The following is an 18,106-nucleotide window of genomic DNA, read 5'->3' as shown; positions in this document are numbered from 1 at the left end:
TTTTACTCATCTGTAAGATACAACATGAATGCCCAACCTCTGAGTTTATTACTAAACAATAAAATAGATGTAAAATACATATCATAGTGTCTGGCATTCAGAAATCTACTGTTTATTATTCCAGGGTTTGTGATGATGCCAGGAGATACCATTAGGATCTGTGCTGGGACCAGTTTCCTTTGAGATGTCATGTCAAGTATCACAAAGGCATGAAGGCCTAAAAATATGCTTCCCTGGCCAAATGTCCCTTCCTCTCTTTGTTAATGACAAACCAGAGGAGGTTGAGGTTAGTGGCCAGGGATAGCAACAAGCCATGGATGCCCCATCCAGCCCCTGCCCAGTGCATAGGTCTGCCCTGATCTGACCGAGGGGAGGGTGAGGAAGTTAGGAGGGGGCATGGCATGGATGACCAGGGAGGGTGAAGTGCCTATTGCACAGGGTAATGCTTTTATGGGGGCGGGGAGAGGGAGTAGTGCCCCAGGTGCCCATTCTTCTGAGTAATAATGATGTCATCATGACAGCCCTGTTAAAATTCCCTGGTGGCAGTTTTGATCTATTGATCATCTTCATCAGATTCCCAATTCTGATTGGGGCACTTTCTCTAATGATCTGGCCAAAACATCCCCAGGGGCTAGCATGGTGACTGCTAATGTTTGGAACTGCCACACATGGCTTTTTAAAAAATTTTTATTTTTCTAATTAGAAAAGCAATTTCTTTTTTTATTAAAAAATTTGCATACCTGCTTCTCTCTACATCTGCTAAAATGTTAAAGGTAATTAGTATTTTTTTTTGGAAACAAATTAGAATGTGCTTGGTTGGAGATTTTATGTGGTCGTTGTTGACTGTTAGGGAGATGTGGAGTTTCCTCAGAATGTCATAAAGTCAGTGTGGGTAATCTTATTACCAGGGATGCTTATGAAGGAATGGGAGAGCGAGAGAGAAAGATGATGCTCAGAGCAATTGTGAGGAAGCTGGAAGGAGCTATTTAGTGCAGTGCCTGGAGGGGAGAGACATCTCGCTGCTTCCTATGTTTACAAGGGGCAGCTGAATGGTGAACAGGACTTTAATCCTGTGGGGCATTAGTGAGCCACCCATCCTTCTTGTATTACATCCTTCTGATTTGACTGCATTAGGTGGGTCCTAAAGCCTGTTCCTGGATCTAGCCCCCTTTTTCTTTCTAGGACAGAAGCTGCTTGAATCCTCAGGCCCAGATGCTCTGAAATGGAGATGATCATTTTTGCATCTCACTGCAGGGGACCTCATTTTTCATAAATCTCATGTATATAAAAGGCACCACCCCATAGTTTTCTTAGGCATGGATAGCACCCCTTTTAATATTTCTAACTCCAACAGAGACCGTAAATTGGTATTCTGATTGAGGTGGGGATGGTGAGAAGAATGAAGGAATGCAAGAGACTTACTTTTATAAATATAGAAACTACCACCAATCCATTTGGACTCTTTGCAGCTTCTGTGACATTTGTATATAGCTCATGGTTATAGTGGATGAGCTGCACCTGGCAGGAGGGAAAAACAAGAATCAGAACAATAATCCAACATTAAAAGGTATGAGGCATAGCACTCGCCCCTACATAAGGGTGAACTGCAAAGTATATTGAGGAACAATTTGGAAGACAATTTTAATTGAAGGGATTTCAGAGGGATATGTGTGCGTATGTGTGTAAAATGCATATACACGCACACAAAAATACCCATACATATTTGCAAATGTTTTCTGGCAACAAGCATGCTTTTAATAAGCTCAGAGCCCATCTGGCTCTGGCTCCATCCCAGGACATTTCCCCTAAAGCATGTGTAAAGTGAATTTTCCTTATTAGGAACGGAACTGCCCTGTAGGGGTGGATGTTTTGTCCCTGCTGCACCAAGAGCTGCCACTCGAAGCCAGTAAATCTTCCTCGCAGCCTTGGGGCAAACAGGGAGCTGTTAGGTCCTGAATCAGCCACGACCTGGGATGAAACTGGCCAGCCTGCAAGATGCAGTAGTAGCTGATGGATCAGGCTTCTGATGCACCAGCCTGTCCCGGTCATCTGGTTGTGTAGGACTTTATTTCCTCCTCATTCAATAAGGATCAGTTCACCTGTTGAGCCTTTTGCCTGTTAATTTTTTTAAATTCATTTTTAAAAATTGTGTATAAACATACATATGTGTTCAAACAGATGCTCCAGCAATTTTTAGCCACATGATCAAGTTACCCCACATCACTGGGATCAATTGTTTCCTCTGAAAAATTGATATGATGATCCTTCCTTAAAATTCATCTCAGGGCTGTGATTTTAAAATAGTTTTTTCTTAACAGTATGGAAGTCTAATTTTTTTTTTTTTTTTTTTTTTTTAAGTTGGAGTCTCGCTCTGTCACCCGGGCTGGAGTGCAGTGGTGCGATTTCAGCTCACTGTAACCTCCGCCTCCCAGGTGCACGCCATTCTCCTGCCTCAGCCTTCCGAGTAGCTAGGACTACAGGCGCATGTCACCATGCCAGGCTAATTTTTTGTATTTTTAGTAGAGACGGGGTTTCACCGTGTTAGCCAGGATGGTCTCGATCTCCTGATCTCGTGATCCACCCACCTTGGCCTCCCAAAGTGCTGGGATTATAGGTGTGAGCCACTGCGCCCAGCCGCAAGCATAATTTTTTAACAAATTAAAATATAGAAGTAAAAAACGTGATGCCCCTACCACCACCTCTAATGCTAGTCCACGCTATACATACAACTATTAACAGTTTAGTGTACATCCTTGTGGTTACTTGTTTTGTGCTTATAAATCACACAAACACACATAGGGTATAAAAAATAATGAATTCCCTAGTCCACAGTAAGGGTTAAAAAATAGAAAGGGATGATTAATAATTATGATTCTGAACTTGATTTTTAAAATTTAAAAGTAGTTTGTAGCTATCTTTCTAAGCCAATGCATATAGATCTCCCCAGGTTTTCCAAATAACTATAGAATTCTCAGTTGCACAAACACCCATAACATATTTAACCATCTTCTCGCTGGCTTTCAGGTTGTTTCCATTTTTTTGTCTCCTATAAACAATGTCACAGCAAGCACATCATATATCTTTCTGTAATGGTGTTAGCATTTTCCAAGGCTGATTTGAGAATCCAATAAGTTAGTGCATGTAGAAGTGATTTGTGACTCTGAAAGTGTAACAGAGTACTCATTATTGCCAATATCTTGAATTGCATTAAAAAAGGTGAAGTTTTAGAAGTTGAGAAATGTGATGATCAAAAAAGATGCTTTTCCTTGAACTTTGAGAAAAAGAAACCATATCTAACCCAGTGGTTTGTGACCTTCACTGCGCATCCAGATCACCTGGGTGTTTTTAAAGCCCACCTGTGCCTGTCTATGCCTTCTCACATTCTGATTTAATTGATTTGGGATGATACTTGTATTCATCAAAAGCTTACCAGCTAGAGGGAAGTTGCACTTGAGAACAAGTGGAACATAATCAATGAACATTAATATTCCATCAATGCCTAAATCAGATGGACAGTACCTTGAATCTGAGAATATCCTGAGCCTCCTGAGGTGTAGTGGAACTTCTCATGAAGAGAGCACGTGTTACTGCTGCTCTTGAAATATTCTATTTGCTTATTACTTTTTCACCTATGAGTTTTGCCAGTGGAGATGGATGACTCTACAGTAGCTACTCTGTCATCAGAAAGTCAACCGCAGGCCAGGGGTTGCTCTGCCTCCGCAGGACTTTTAATCCCCTCTCCCTTGTACCCCCACACAACCAGGACTTTCTGCAGGTGGAGAAATGTTGCCAGGTGGTGGAAGAACCAGGGACTGGGGGGTTCTCACACACTCACACACCTCCCTTCCAGTGCTGAGCAAGCTTCCAATGAGAACAAAACACACCCTGCCATCTGCTAAGTTCTTCCCACTGATACAGGTGACCGACAAAACTGTCAGGGGATGTGCCAGTGCTTCCAGACCTGCCTTGAAGTTACAGCATGTTTTGAACACCAGAGCAGGGACGTGAAAGGCAATCCAGTGGAGTGATCCTTCTGTCCAGCTCGCAAGTCAGAAAAAGGCAGGAAGAAGTCTCCTGGGCCATGGGCTGCCTCACAGGGTGGGGTTCTTTTGGGAGCCAGGAACTGTAAGAAAGGAGCTGGCAAGTACAGGGCTGAGGCTGTGCTTTAAGCTTGAGTTAACACATTTAAAACTTTGATCTGAAGTCATACCTCCTCTCTATTCCAAGGTGAGTTGGCTAGGATTCTGATATCAGGAGCTTTGGTTTCTATTAGTAGTTGTTGATGGACTATCTATTGTGTTAGGTTGAACCACATGAAATTGATCTTTTGCTTTACAAAACTGGTGAATTTATAGCTAATACATTCTAGAAATAAAGCTATTTTGAATATGAGTTTTGAGCATTTTCTTTCTGACCTCCAGTCAGATGTTAATAAGATGACATAGTGCTTGGCTATTCAGTGTGTGCTCTAGAGATCAGCAGCAGCCGCAGCATCTAGGAGCTTGTTAGAAATGCAGAATCAGGAGCCCCATCCCAGGTCTCCTGAATCAAGATCTGTATTTTCTCAAATTCCTAGTGATTTGGATGCACGCTAAAGTTTCAGAAGTGCTGCTATAGCAGATACTGTTGGCTGGTGAGCAGAGTCCTGCTTGTCTGGCTGTTTACCCCTTCTCCACTTCAGTTTGGGTGGGTTAAGGAGCACACGCATCACCTATGTTGGAAAACAGGCTGAGTCCAGATCACAGGACCCCTGGAATGTCAGCAATAGAAAGGCTTTGAGCAGGGGAATGAGATAATCAGCATGGACTGTAAGAGGGCAGATTGGAGCCAGGAGAAAATAGAGGTGGGGGTTGGGGGGTATTTAACTTCAGATGATGGTTATTAAGGCAGAGATGTGCTCTATAGGCCTTTGCAGTTTATAGAATGTGTATGTTTGTGTGCTGAAGAGGCACCAGGAGATTCCCCAGGCAACAGAACATCTAGGAGCAACAGAAGAGCCCAGGAGACAGCTTGACAGTCACCAGGCTTTTTGTTCTCAGCTGTAAGAACACAGTTTGGGCATCAAAGATAACCTGGGACCTGTACCAGTTCATGCACCAACAGCAGGGCTTAACCATGAAAAAGTGCTGCTTCCTTGCTACTGCCTTCCTGGTCTTTGTTGGTGGCGATCACAGTTCCTGCAGCTGTTGCCTTTGCTCTTCCCTAGCCAGGCACAATAATGCCAACCCAATACCCACTAACCACTCACAACATGCATGGGTCCAGGTGGGTCTGGAGAAAAGCAAGGTTCACTGCTTTTCCTACCATGACTTTGGGCTTGGGGAGCAGCAATGTGCAAATCACATCCTGCTAGGGACAGAGTATCAGATTGGCAGATGAGTTCTGAAAGTCATGCCTGTGGATTTCTTTTTGCCATTTATAGATAACACTTTTAAATCTCAACCATAGAAAGTCTGAATTTTGAATAACTTAGATGGTCCCTAAGCTATACCTTAACTGAACCCCAACTTTAAGGCTTATGCAGAGTAATCAGAGTGTCTGATGTGAAACAGATGATCAATAAGTGATTGTTCAACTGTCTGAGCAAGTACTTGATTTGACTAAGACTGCAGGGACAATGAGAGCAAACTCTTCGGGGGCTAATGATGACATGCTAATTAAACACCAAGTTCAAGTTCAAGAATTTAAGATATTCATTAAAGAGATGCCTTGAGGGCTTCTGCTAGTTCAGTTGGCATTACCATGTGAAAGGGCTAAACCTGGATTCCTGGAAATTATTTTATAATCTTGATTTTTTAAATTAGTTTTAGGTGAGTATCCTCCTAGAGAAGCTTCCTGGAAATGCAAGACTGAGAAATGGCAGGCAGTCTGCCAAGGAGAATACTACCAGTCTTGTCATGATGCTCCCACATGGCCGGTGCCATGATCCAGTGCATTCTCTATATCTAAGTCCTCCATGATCTAATATGACTTGTCTTCTCATCTCAGAAAGGCCACCTCACCTCAATCCTTTACATGGGCCTGGAATTCGTTTGTTCAAAAAATCTTTGAGGGCCAACTATGTGCTGAGGTCAATTGGAATAAGACTGAGAAGGTCTTTGTCCTCCTTCCTAGAGATAGTTTCAGATGGCAGCAAAGATAGCTTTGAAGGAAACAAAACTAGATTTTGACTTACAAATTGAAAGGCAATAGTGGAAAGAATGAGGGCAAGGATGCAGAAGTGGGAGCAACATTCTGTAATATGGTTGGTGAAAAGTCTTTGGGTAGGCTAACATTTGAGCTGAATTCTGATGACCAGGAGCCAGGTATGGGAAGATCAGAGGGAGGCATATCACTTGTAGAGAACACGGCCAATGCAAAGAGCCTGAGATAGGGACAAGCGGCTAGGAATGGGGGCTGGGAAAGGATGAAGGTGGCTCAAGATGGGGCCAGTTCGTGTAAGGCTTTGTAGACCATGGTGAGGAGCTTTGATGTTATTCCAAACACAATAGGAAGTCACAGGTGTTAAATAAGAAACCAAATGATCTGATGTGCGTTTTTGAAAGATCTCTGGTGTAGAGGAGGGCAAAGTGGGGACTGAGGAAGCCTTGCCTACCTGTCTTTACCTCATAGTTCAGCTGGGATTGTGCCCAGTTCCTACAACTATTTGAGTTCACACTGAAGCACATGCTATTTTGCAACTATTCTCTGTGTCTTCTCCAGGACACCTTCCATGAAACACTGTCTCTGAACACCAAGTGCAGCTCCTCTCTGCTCTCATGATGCTCTCATCCAGGAGGCAAGTTTGTGATGGTTAATTTTATACGCAACTTGACCGGGCAAAGGGATGCCCAGACAGCAGGAAAAACATTATTTCTGGGTGTGCCTGTGAAGGTGCTTCTAGAAGATATTAGCATTTGAATCAGTAGGCTGAGTAAAGAAGATCTGGCCTTATCAGCGAGGATGGGCAACATCCAATCTATTGCAGGTATGAATAGAATACAAAGGTGGAGGATTCTCTCTTCCTTGAGCTGGGACATCCCTCTTTTTTCGCCCCTGGACATCAGAGCTCCTGGTTCTTGGGTCTTCAGATTTTAGACTCTGGGACTTACACTAGCGACCACCTCTCTCCCTATGGTTTGGGATTGGGTATTACACCATCAGTACCTCCTGGTTCTCCAGCTTGCAGACTGCATATTGTGGGACTTCTTGGCTTCCATAATTGTGAGCCAATTCCCACAATAAATCTCCTCTTATATATCTGTGTATATAGCCTACTGATTCTGTTTGTCTGGAGAACTCTGACTAATCAAAATTCAAAATACTTTGCAACCAAAATGGGATGAGTACTGGGTGATCAGAACAGATGTAAACCATAGATGCCCAGTACAGTCACATGAGTGCTGAATATCATTGTCAAAGTTAGTCATCATCACCACTTTTGATGATCATTACCAACATTTGTCGGGCACCTCTTTGTGCGAGAGACGATGCCAGCAGAAACAACTCATTTAATTCTTGAAAACTTCTATGAGTTAGTGCCATTATTTCCATTTGAGTCATGGGGACACCAAGCCTCTGAGAGATAGTGGCAGAGCTGGGATTGTGCCCAGTTCCTGTGACTATTTGAGTTCATACTCAAGCACATGCTATTTTGAAACTATTGTCTTTGAGTCTGTGTCTACTTTTGGGTAAACATCTCAAGGGCATGGATATCCATCATCAGATCCCTGGTGATGGGATTTGGCTCAGAGGAGATGTTGGCAAGCATTTGCTGAATGAATACCAATTCCGCATCTCATAGAGTCTTAGAAGTGGTCTTAGAGAAAATCAAGGTCTTAGTTCTCAGCCCATGACTTTTAAAAATGAAGAAAATGAGGATCAAAGAGGAGCTATATCTTGCCCATGATTATATAGTCATTCATAGATCCAATCATTCAACATGTGTTTATTGAACAACTCCTAAGTAAGGGAGGGTGATATGAGGAGAAATTGTATTGGAAGGCAGGAGAAGACCATACAGAGCTTGGCAGGCCAAGGTAGGGGGTCTTGATTCCATCGTAAGGGTAACGAAGAATTTCACTTATGTCCTAGAATTTTCTTAGGACCTATGCGCTTAATTGAAGTGGAAGCCTGAAAACCATTGGCCTTTGGTGACCAGTAACTCAGCTTTCACGCTAACAGACAAGTACTCCTCTGTGTTAAATAAGCAGACCTGCTGCAAGCAGTCTTCCAAGTTGACACGAGCCACACTTGTCATAGGTTAAGCTGGGAGCAGCTTCAGTTGCACAGGTCTCAGAGTTTTCATTTTGTGGTAGCAAGGTGATGCACTAGTGTGTGCCGGGGGCTGCTCACTCACCCCTCATGCCTCAGGAGGGCAACAGGCTGTGTTCTCAGACCTTAGATCACCTTTCTCAGCATGATGCTCCATTAGCAGAAGCCCTTTTGTGAACGCAAAAGAGCAGCCTTGGAACCGAAGACCACACATGGCGTTCACAGTGACAATGTTATCACTTTACCCCTGCTTAAACACCTCAGTGGCTTCCCCTTGCCTGTAACATAAAGATGCACATCTGGGGCCCCTGGCTTTTCTAACCATGTGTACTTGTTTTCTGTGCTCTGCTCAGTGTCTTTGTTTCAGCCTCCCTTATGTACTGGGCTTCTTCCTTTCCTAGAACATGTGCTTATTCTGTTTCTTATGCTTCCCTTCCCTTAAACAGAGAAGGGAGGGAATAAACTTCCCTCCCTTCACTGTTTGACTCCTACTTATGAACTCCTTTGTATCTCAGCTCAAGGGTCACCTGTTGAGGGAGATCCCCATGATCCACTCTCATGGCACTCTGTACTTTTCAAAATACATATCACAGTTTTATGTTGACATTTGTTGTGTGACTGATGAATGCTCACCTCTTTCACTAGACTTTAGGCTTCATCCAGGCACGGGCTCTATCTTATTGGCCCCTGTGACATCTATACCTGGTACATATTAACTATATCAAGGCAGAAATAATTGTTAATGAATGAAGCAATGCAGGCTGTCTATTGTACAATGAAGTGCGATGTCCCAAGGGACAGAGAGAACAAGGCACTTGGCTGAGCTGGTTAAAGAACAGTCTGGAATTCCAAAGGGTATCTCTAATGGGAACCAAGACACTGAGTATCACATTGGGCTGTGTGGGTCACAAAGCCTGGTTTCACCCTTGGGTACCATTACGTGAGCAAGTCTCTCATCTATAACAGGGATAGTAATAAGAATTCATAACTAATACTCATAGCACTGTGTGATGATTCTATAAAACTGAATATAAAAAAGCACTTAGGCCAAGGCCCGGCCATGCAGTAAGCATTCCATGATAAGCTACTATTGTTGTTGTTATGCAATATTTATTATACAAGCAATAGATAATACAGCCTTCAGCTTCTGTAGAAATAGGGGTTAGGTATGTGCTGTTCTCCTTTGTGGATCCGACATTGAGTCTGTTCTCCCAAGGAAACTTGAGGAAGGTGTCACCTGTTGGGGAGCACCCACTGTGTTCCAGACACTGAATGAAGTGAGAACTTTTAAAGAGAAATGCATTCTGAATGCCTCATGCTGTAATTCAAAGGTCAGCAGACTTTTTCCTGTAAAGATTCAGATAGTAAATATTTTTACCTGTGCCGACTATATAGTACCTGTCACAACTACTCAATTCTGCTTTTAATATGAAAGCAGTCATGGACAAAATATAAAAGAATGGGCGTGGCTGGGTTCCAGTAAAGCTACAGAAACACAGCATAGGCTAGATTTGGTCTGTGACTGTACTTTTCTGACCCCTGCTAGTTTAAATTTGGGAGATGAATAAAGAACTTCCAGGCATATATTTTCCGGTAAATGTTCTATACAGATAGGAGGAAAATACACGTTGAGAGAACCTAAGCATTAAGCTCTCCCTTTCCTTTAAATGATGATGATTACTATTGTCACCTTTATACAGTCCTTTAAACTTTTCAAGGCATATTAAACTCAAATGAGCTGAATTCTAGCCAACGTATAGGTCCCAAATGCCCACCCTATGCCAGATCCCAGAAGTCCAGAGATGAATGCTGTATATTCCATAGCCTAAAAGAGCTCACCCATATTGCCACGTTTGTTCCTAAAATAGGTGAAGCGAAGACATTAAGGCACAGAGAGGTTAAGCACCTCTTCTGAGGTCACACAGACAAAAAGTGACAGTGACTATTCATTTCACTTTAGCGTATGCAAATAATTTCTTTCTACAAGAAAGTAAAGAGAAAAGGAAAGGTGTTCTGTATTTGAGGGGAGATCACATTTCAGCAGCTGTTGCTGGAACAATTATAAGCTAGAACTTATTTATAGAAAGTCATTAACAAGTTTGTCTTTATGCATAAGAGCACACACAGCCTGCAGAGAAGAACACAGTTTGATGTTTACCAACCACCACATTCTCACCCTATGGTTTGGTAATTATCATGGGCCTGTCCGGTGATGAGATTTTCTGCATTGTAGGCTATGGAATGCAATTATGGCTAAAAATAAAAAGAATTTTCCATAGTTTCATTGACAGAAGATCCCCAAATGTGGTCTGGCTATCACACCAACATAGAAAACCAGCATGAAATGTAATTATTTTCCCCCAAAAGATAACAAAACTTGGATTTTAAAGCATGTTTTCCATCAAGTTGTATGGGAGTTTGCACAAATGTAGAGTGATATATTTGGGTGCAGGATCATGCTGGAAAATGCAAGACCTTGAGCCTAGTCAGATACCTCTTCTGTCCAAGTAACATGGGGCTACTTATCCCCTCTGATTATTTTTTTATCCGTAATATAGGGATGCATCTATCTAAGAATTGTCATGAGAGTGAAACAAGATAATCAATGAGACAGTCTTTCAGGAACTTGGCAGGGTATAAGTAAACAAGATACACAGATGAGATAACACACATAAAGAGTCAGGGAAGTTCCGTGATGCTTTTTTTTTTTTCCCTGAAACATTCTGAAATAGCTGTTTCTAGAAGCCAACTTTTCTTCTATGATCCTTTCCCCAGAGCATCTGTATCCCTTCCACTTCTTATTAAAGAAGCTGCTGAAAGCCAGAGTGGGATGAGCCTCCTGCAACGACGTCTAGATCCTCCCAGAAGTGACTTGTAGGCAGTGGCTGCCACCATCCAAGAATTAAAGATGAGGTCTGCAGGTCCTTTTGAAACCTCTGCTGATTTTAGTTAAGCCTATTTCCTCCCCATGCTCCTACGACCTCAAACTCATCCTAACACAGGGCATGGATGAGGAGAGTTTGGCTCTGGCTCCAAGTCCTGGGTCTTTTGGTCTCTTTGAACTTCAATTTCTTCACAGGCAAAACTGTGATGACAACATAACCACTCAAATAATCGTGCTGATTAAATGAGCCAAAACATGTAAATGAGCTCAGGTGTACATGGGATAAAGGAGGCTTCAAATGCAGTGCCTGGCACAAAGTAAGCCCTCATTAAGTGGGAGTTGCAATGATTATTATTAGAAATGTCTGGCTGCTGGGGCTCTGATAAAGGGAGAGGCCCTAGAATGATGAAGTGACGTGTTAAGTTCCATAGATAACAACAAAGTCAGGCCATTCACACTTTGGGACTGTATTTCTTGAGAGTCCATATATTATTCACATTTGTAGCTTACTTTATCTTATTGTCAGATGACAACCAAGAAGATTTTTCCAGTCTTTTCTTTCTGTAGCTCGTATTCTTGTATTATGAAAATAGATATACTGAACGTGTCTCTGAACATGTCTCATACTATATACCTTTTCTCTTTTAGGATTGTTGCTATTTCTGTGGAAGAGTTTGTCCCATGAGAACCACTGTACTGGTATGTGTAGGGCATTTTTGTTAAATATTAAGTCATTCCAGAGCCCACATAAATAGTATTAATAAAGGCTTGCTTTGTTTTAATTATTGTAGAGATTTAATGTTATGTAGTTCATTTGAGTTAAGGCAAGAATTATTTTTGGTCATCTCCTACCCACAAAAAAGCGTTGGTCTAGATGGGTTTACAAGTATATTCCAGCAGATATTTGAGGGGAAAATAGGCCAGTGTCTTTTACGATCATATATGCAAAAAGCCAAAATTAATACTAGCTAGTGGAAAACAGCATTAAAAATAATTTATTACAATGAAGTAGGGCTCATATCAGGAGTTAAGGGTAAATCAATGCTGGAGAAATCTTCCAATGTGATCTAGCACATCAATTGAATGAAGTAGAAAAAAAGGGACATGAACATCTCAATATGGAGTACCTATATTTAGATAGAGCTAACCAAATTAACATCCATTTTAGTGGAATTACTTCTCACTTAAATGGATGAACTATACAAAAAAAAAAAAAAATAGAATCTAATGCTTCAACCTGATGCCTGGGATGTCTTTTACCTGAGGTCTGAGCTCTGGAGTGAACAAGGAAGACAGCTTCTAGATGATCATGAGACAATTTAGGCCAAAGCATGTCTCTGTGATGCTGAGAAAGGCTCTGAAAGCTTCAGCAATGTGGTGTCCAGAGGGCAATGTGACTGAATGATATTTCAGGAGACCACAATGCGAGGTTTTATCCTCTTATAGTTATTCATAAAGGTTTATAGCTTCACTGGTATAGATATAACTAAATTGAAGAGGAATGTGATTTGTCAAATATCCAGGGGCAATGACTTTCAGTACCTGCAGTAGATGCACACCAAGGGGTTGACGGAGAAGACTTTTCTAGCTCACTTCACAGTTAGTCCCCATCCCGGAGGAAGGAAAGACTGAATCCTCACACACTGCTTGCCAAAGCCCTCTTATTCACTCAGGGTTAATTCAGAAGAGTCACTTTAGGTGGCTACTGTCCTAACTGATATATTCATGGAAAATAGACACATAACATCTATTAGATAAGAGAGGAGGGTTTTCTCTCCTCTCATAAATGAAGCTGCACAGCAATTTGGATAAACTGTTCACAAAACTAGGCTTGGTTTTGTACACATTAATTGCATAAAGTATGATACTTAATAAGCAGAAACACACACTGGTTTATTCCAAAGCCATTAAACCCGCAGTGGATTGACTGTGGGGGATGAATATTAGAAAGAGCACAGGGCTGGGAGTCAAAGGGGCTGAGTTTGAATGACAGCTCTGCCGCTCAGTAGGTAGGTGTGCTCGGTGAGTCACTGCCCCCTTTTAGACCTCAGGGTCTTTATCAGGAAAACATGGAGATTTTCAGGACAGGGTTTTGTCATTCTTCTAAAACACTGATGGGAAATATAGGATGTTGCCTCTTGAGTTTCCATCAAAGTCAATTAAGTTATAGTCACATGTTGCTTAAAAACCAGGGTGCATTCTGAGAAATGTGTTATTAGGTGATTTTGTCTTTGTGTGAACATCATAGAGTGTACTTATATAAACCTAGATGGTATATGGTATAGCCTATTGCTCCTAGGCTACAAACCTGCACAGCATGTTACCGTACTGAATACCGTAGGCAATTGTATTGTACACAGCGGTAAGTATTTGTGTATCTAAACGTAGAAAAGGCTCAATCAAAATACGATATTGTAGTCTTAGGGGACCACTGTCACATAGGCAGCCTGTCATTGAAGGAAATGTTGGGTGGTATGCAACTGTATGTAGAATTGAAACCAAATATTTAAACCAAAGTTTCAGTAGGCAGCATATTTATGCCTGGGGTTGCAAATGGATGACTACGGGACCAGGCTGCTTGTCTCAACAGAGAAGAAGGCTAGGCAAAGACCACGGCCAAAATGAATGTGCAGCTTAGTCCCAGGGTCTCCTGGCAGCCACTTTGTGACTTCTGGTTTCTTCATTTGATCGTGCTTAGGTCAAATCACACCAAATCCAAACAAAACAAAATATCTCAAACCTTCACTCATTGATTCTTCCAACAAACCCGTATGTGTTTCCCATGTGCCAAGCACTGTGCTGGGCATGAGGAGATGAAAAGAGGGAAGACCTTAGAGCCAGTAGGAGGCACATATGCAAGTGTCCTGTAGCACCATGGAAGACCACGTGTAAGAGGAAGAGGCTGGAGCCCAGAAGGGAAGGGGAATGAGGTAGGCTGACCCAGGAGAAAAAGGTAAGGACAGACCACATTCAGTCTTGGAGACCCTGGTAAGAATATTGTCTTTATCCTCAGAACAGTGGAAAGTCATCCAAAGTTTGAAGATGGGGAAGGGGGTTGTATGTGCAGGGGTAGGGAATGTTGATGACAGCAGGTTTGTTTCTGACACTCAATTGAAAACTCTAGAGGGAAGTGACCCTTTACTATAGCGCCTTTTCTCAATGTGGTGTCTGATTCTTCCAGAAATCACATTACCAACTGCCTGCCAACTTTCCCCTATTCTTGCCCTTCCAGAGCCTGCCTAGGTTCTTGGTGAGCCAGGTATTCCTAACCCTGGAATCAAATCACCCAAATTTAATAACCTCTGTCATGTGCCAGTACTTGACAAGTTAAAAGTAATTTGAATATCTGTCTGAGTATTAATATTTTAACTATACAAGGCACCACAAATTATTTAGTGATTTTTTTTTAATAAAAAAGCAAATAAGAAAATGATGTATCAATTCAGATTGCAGGGAATAGGAGATCCCAACACAGGCTTCTGAAAAATCGGAAAAGCATCCAAGAAGATTATAAAAGACGAGTAATGAGCACAAAACAACTTTTGGTGAGCACGGGAAAGTATTAGCTTATTCCAAGAAACAAGACACATTTCATCCAATTATTGGAAAATAAATGGCAAGAAAAACCAAATACCAAGAAAGTACCCACATTTATGTGGAAAAGTATAAAAGCAATGATTCAGGAACTAATTTGAGCAATCCAGGGACAGTCATATTGATTCCAGCCCATTGCTGCAATTTGAAATGAAGCCAAATGCCAGAGGACAATGAGATCTGTTTTACGGGCTCTTACATGCCACACAGGAGGGAGGGAGCCACAGGAACGCACCACATTGAAGAAGGAATTGTGACTTCTGATGGAAGGGCTTTTGGGCCAAGTTAAATCTCAGAATCCAGCTCTCCCCCTGCTCCCCAGACAGTGTTGCTAGAGGTCAATGGACAGTGGGGTCTGAGCAAGTCTTCATTGTGTGTGATTGCCCCTTGCTTGCAGGGCCTTTAGAACCTTTGCACCACTCCCACTAATTGCTTGCAGTACTTCCATCATGATGTCAATCCCAAATACCTCCTACCCATTTTAAAACAGCCCTTGTGGTATATATGTGTGTGTACTGCCCAGATGGAGGGCTGTGGCTAGGAAAGTCAGTTTCCTTATCTGTAAATTGGAAAAGTCAGTTTCCTTATCTGTAAATTGGAAGAATGATTGATAGGTTCTTGTGCTACACATTTCTGCTGAGCAAGCAAAAAAAAAAAAAAAAAAGACCTTGGGTTAGAACATCCTTCCTGCTGCACCCTGTGTAGTCATTCAATGTCACTTCTGTGCAGGATGCAGCTGCTTCTTTTCTCTCCTAGTGGATTTTGTTTTACAGAAGGACCTTTGGTCCTGTGACTGAAAGGTGAGTTGGGGGTGACAGTGGGGAAAGGAGACAGAAGGAGGGAAAGCCAAATTACTCTCACTGTACTGCAGGGAAGTCCAGATGGTGCCCTTGTCCTAAGCTTCCAAAATATGTTCTGGGAGGGAAACAGAGACAGCATTTTGCTGACAGCACTTGGGAACAGGCATGTGGGCAGTCTATATTAAGACTTCAATATCCATTCCAAGTGTATCTGTGTGTATGTGAGAGCACTGTGGCTTTACTTGGAAACCACTGGTCCCAATCTCTCTGGGGCAGATTCCATTTTTCATTCTTTCCTCCCTATCCTTGTAACCCAGGCCCAACCATTCAGCAAAGGGTCTACCCCCAAATACCATGGCTCCCTCTGGGGCCTCTGTCTTTTGCCAGGGCAAAGGTTGTTTCCAGTAGAACTGGGTCAGCTAGAGGGGAAGGTCTTCATCCCTTGGGTAGTCAGAGTCTAAGGCATTCCCAAGGGTGAGTGGGTACAGTGTGGTTCCCATCCACAGAGCGGTGGCATGCATGCCATGCCAGCTACTGTACCAGGGAGGGGCAATTTCAAGAAGAGACTCAGTCTTAGCCTCAAGCATTTCTCAGTCCAGAGAGTGAGAGAAACCCAGCTCTTGCAGGCAGAGCTTTATAAATTACAATGCATCTTCCTGCCCACTTCCTTTCTGAACCCAAACAATAGCCCTTCTGTGAGTTAGGCCAGGATGCTTTGAAACTGTCTTTCAGACAGGAGGAGCTGAGGATCCAAAGTCACTCAGTTGTTTATCAACAGATCTAGACTTAAATCCCAAACACAGGTCTCTGATTCCGAAACACAGTCTAATTTCGATCTGTAGACTTGGTCAAGCTGCTGCTTTTGTTTGGTGTATCGTCCTGATATTGAGAGGTGACAATGTGCTAGCAACCCTTGCTCGCTCTGGGGGCCTCCTCGGCCTCTGCAACCACTCTGGCCATGCTTGAGGAGCCCTTCAGCCCGCAGCTGCACTGTGGGAGCCCCTCTCTGGGCTGGCCGATGCCAGAGCCGGCTCCCTCTGCTTGCGGGGAGGGGTGGAGAGAGAGGCGCAGGTGGGAACCGGGGCTGTGCCGGCGCTCGTGGGCCAGCGCGAGTTCCGGGTGGGCACGGGCTCAGTGGGCCCACACTCGGAGCGGCCGGCCTGCGTCACAGGCCCTGGGCAGTGAGGGGCTTAGCATCCGGGCCAGCAGCTGCGGAGGGGGCGCCGGGTCCCCCAGCACTGCTGGCCTGCCTGCGCCGAGCTCCAATTCTTGCTGGGCCTCAGCCACTTCCCTGTGGGGCAGAGCTCAGGACCTGCAGCCCACCATGCCCGAGATCCCCCCCTCCCCGCCCCTGCCGTGGGCTCCCGCGTGGCCCTGTGGTGCCCGGTCCCATCAACTGCCCAAGGGCTGAGGAGTGCAGGCGCGGGACCGGAGGGCAGCTCTGCACACAGCCTAGTGTGGGATCCACTAGGCAAAGCCAGCTGGGCTCCTGAGTCAGGTGGGGACTTGGAGAACTTTTATGTCTAGCTGGAGGATTGTATATGTACCAATCAGCACTCTGTATCTAGCTTGGGGTTTGTGGATGCACCAATCAGTGCTTAGTGTCTAGCTAACCTAGTGGGGACTTGGAGAACTTTTGTGTCCAACTAAAGGATTGTAAATGCACCAATCAGCACTCTGTCAAAATGGACCAATCAGCAGGATGTGGGTGGGGTCAGATAAGGGAATAAAAGCAGGCTGCCCCAGCCAGCAGTGGCAACCTGCTGGGGTCCCCTTCCACACTGTGGAAGCTTTGTTCTTTCGCTCTTCGCACTAAATCTTGCTGCTGCTCACTCTTTGGGTCCATGCCGCCTTTATGAGCTGTAACACTCACCATGAAGGTCTGCAGCTTCACTCCTGAAGCCAGCGAGACCATGAACCCACCAGGAGGGATGAACAACTCCAGATGCACCACCTTTAAAAACTGTAACACTCACTGCAAAGGTCTGCAGCTTCACTCCTGAAGCCAGCGAGACCGCGAACCCACCAGAAGGAAGACACTCCAGACACACCATCTTTAAAAACTGTAACACTCACCGCGAGGGTCCGTGGCTTCATTCTTGAAGTCAGCAAGACCAAGAACCCGCCAATTTCGGACACAATATGGTTTGGCTGTGTCCCCACTCAAATCTTATCTTGAATTTTAGCTCCCATAATTCCCACATGTGGGAGGAACCTGGTGGGAGATAATTGAATCACGGGGTGGTTTCCCCTGTACTGTTCCCATGGTAGTGAATAAGTCTCATGAGTTCTGATGGTTTTATCAGGGGAAACCCCTTTCACTTGGTTCTCATTATCTCTTTGCCATGTAAGATGCCATGTAAGGCTGCCATGTAAGATGTTCCCTTTGCTCTTCTTTCATCTTCCACCATGATTGTGAGGCTCCCCTAGCCACGTGGAACTGTGAGTCAATTAAACCTCTTTCCTTTATAAATTACTCAGTCTCAGCAGCATGAAAATGGACTGATACACCTCCCTACTCTTATCTGCCCATCCTATCTTGCCTGACCTTCAATTTAAAAGAATTATAGTAGAT

At 43.6% G+C, this 18,106-nt stretch overlaps 1 protein-coding gene across 1 annotated transcript in view; it reads right to left on the bottom strand.

Annotated features, from left to right (window-relative positions):
- The window catches only part of CA10 (carbonic anhydrase 10), a 541,424-nt gene that overhangs the window by 21,763 nt on the left and 501,555 nt on the right, over positions 1-18,106 (bottom strand). Inside the window, exon 5 of the mRNA XM_054458627.2 lies at positions 1,423-1,518. Within this exon, the coding sequence (XP_054314602.1) occupies positions 1,423-1,518 (96 nt within the window). The remainder of the gene's footprint in view (positions 1-1,422; positions 1,519-18,106) is intronic.

This window comes from Pongo pygmaeus, chromosome 19, assembly GCF_028885625.2.
Source record: "Pongo pygmaeus isolate AG05252 chromosome 19, NHGRI_mPonPyg2-v2.0_pri, whole genome shotgun sequence".
Lineage (NCBI taxonomy): Eukaryota > Metazoa > Chordata > Mammalia > Primates > Hominidae > Pongo > Pongo pygmaeus.
This window is presented reverse-complemented; position numbering and strand designations above follow the sequence as displayed.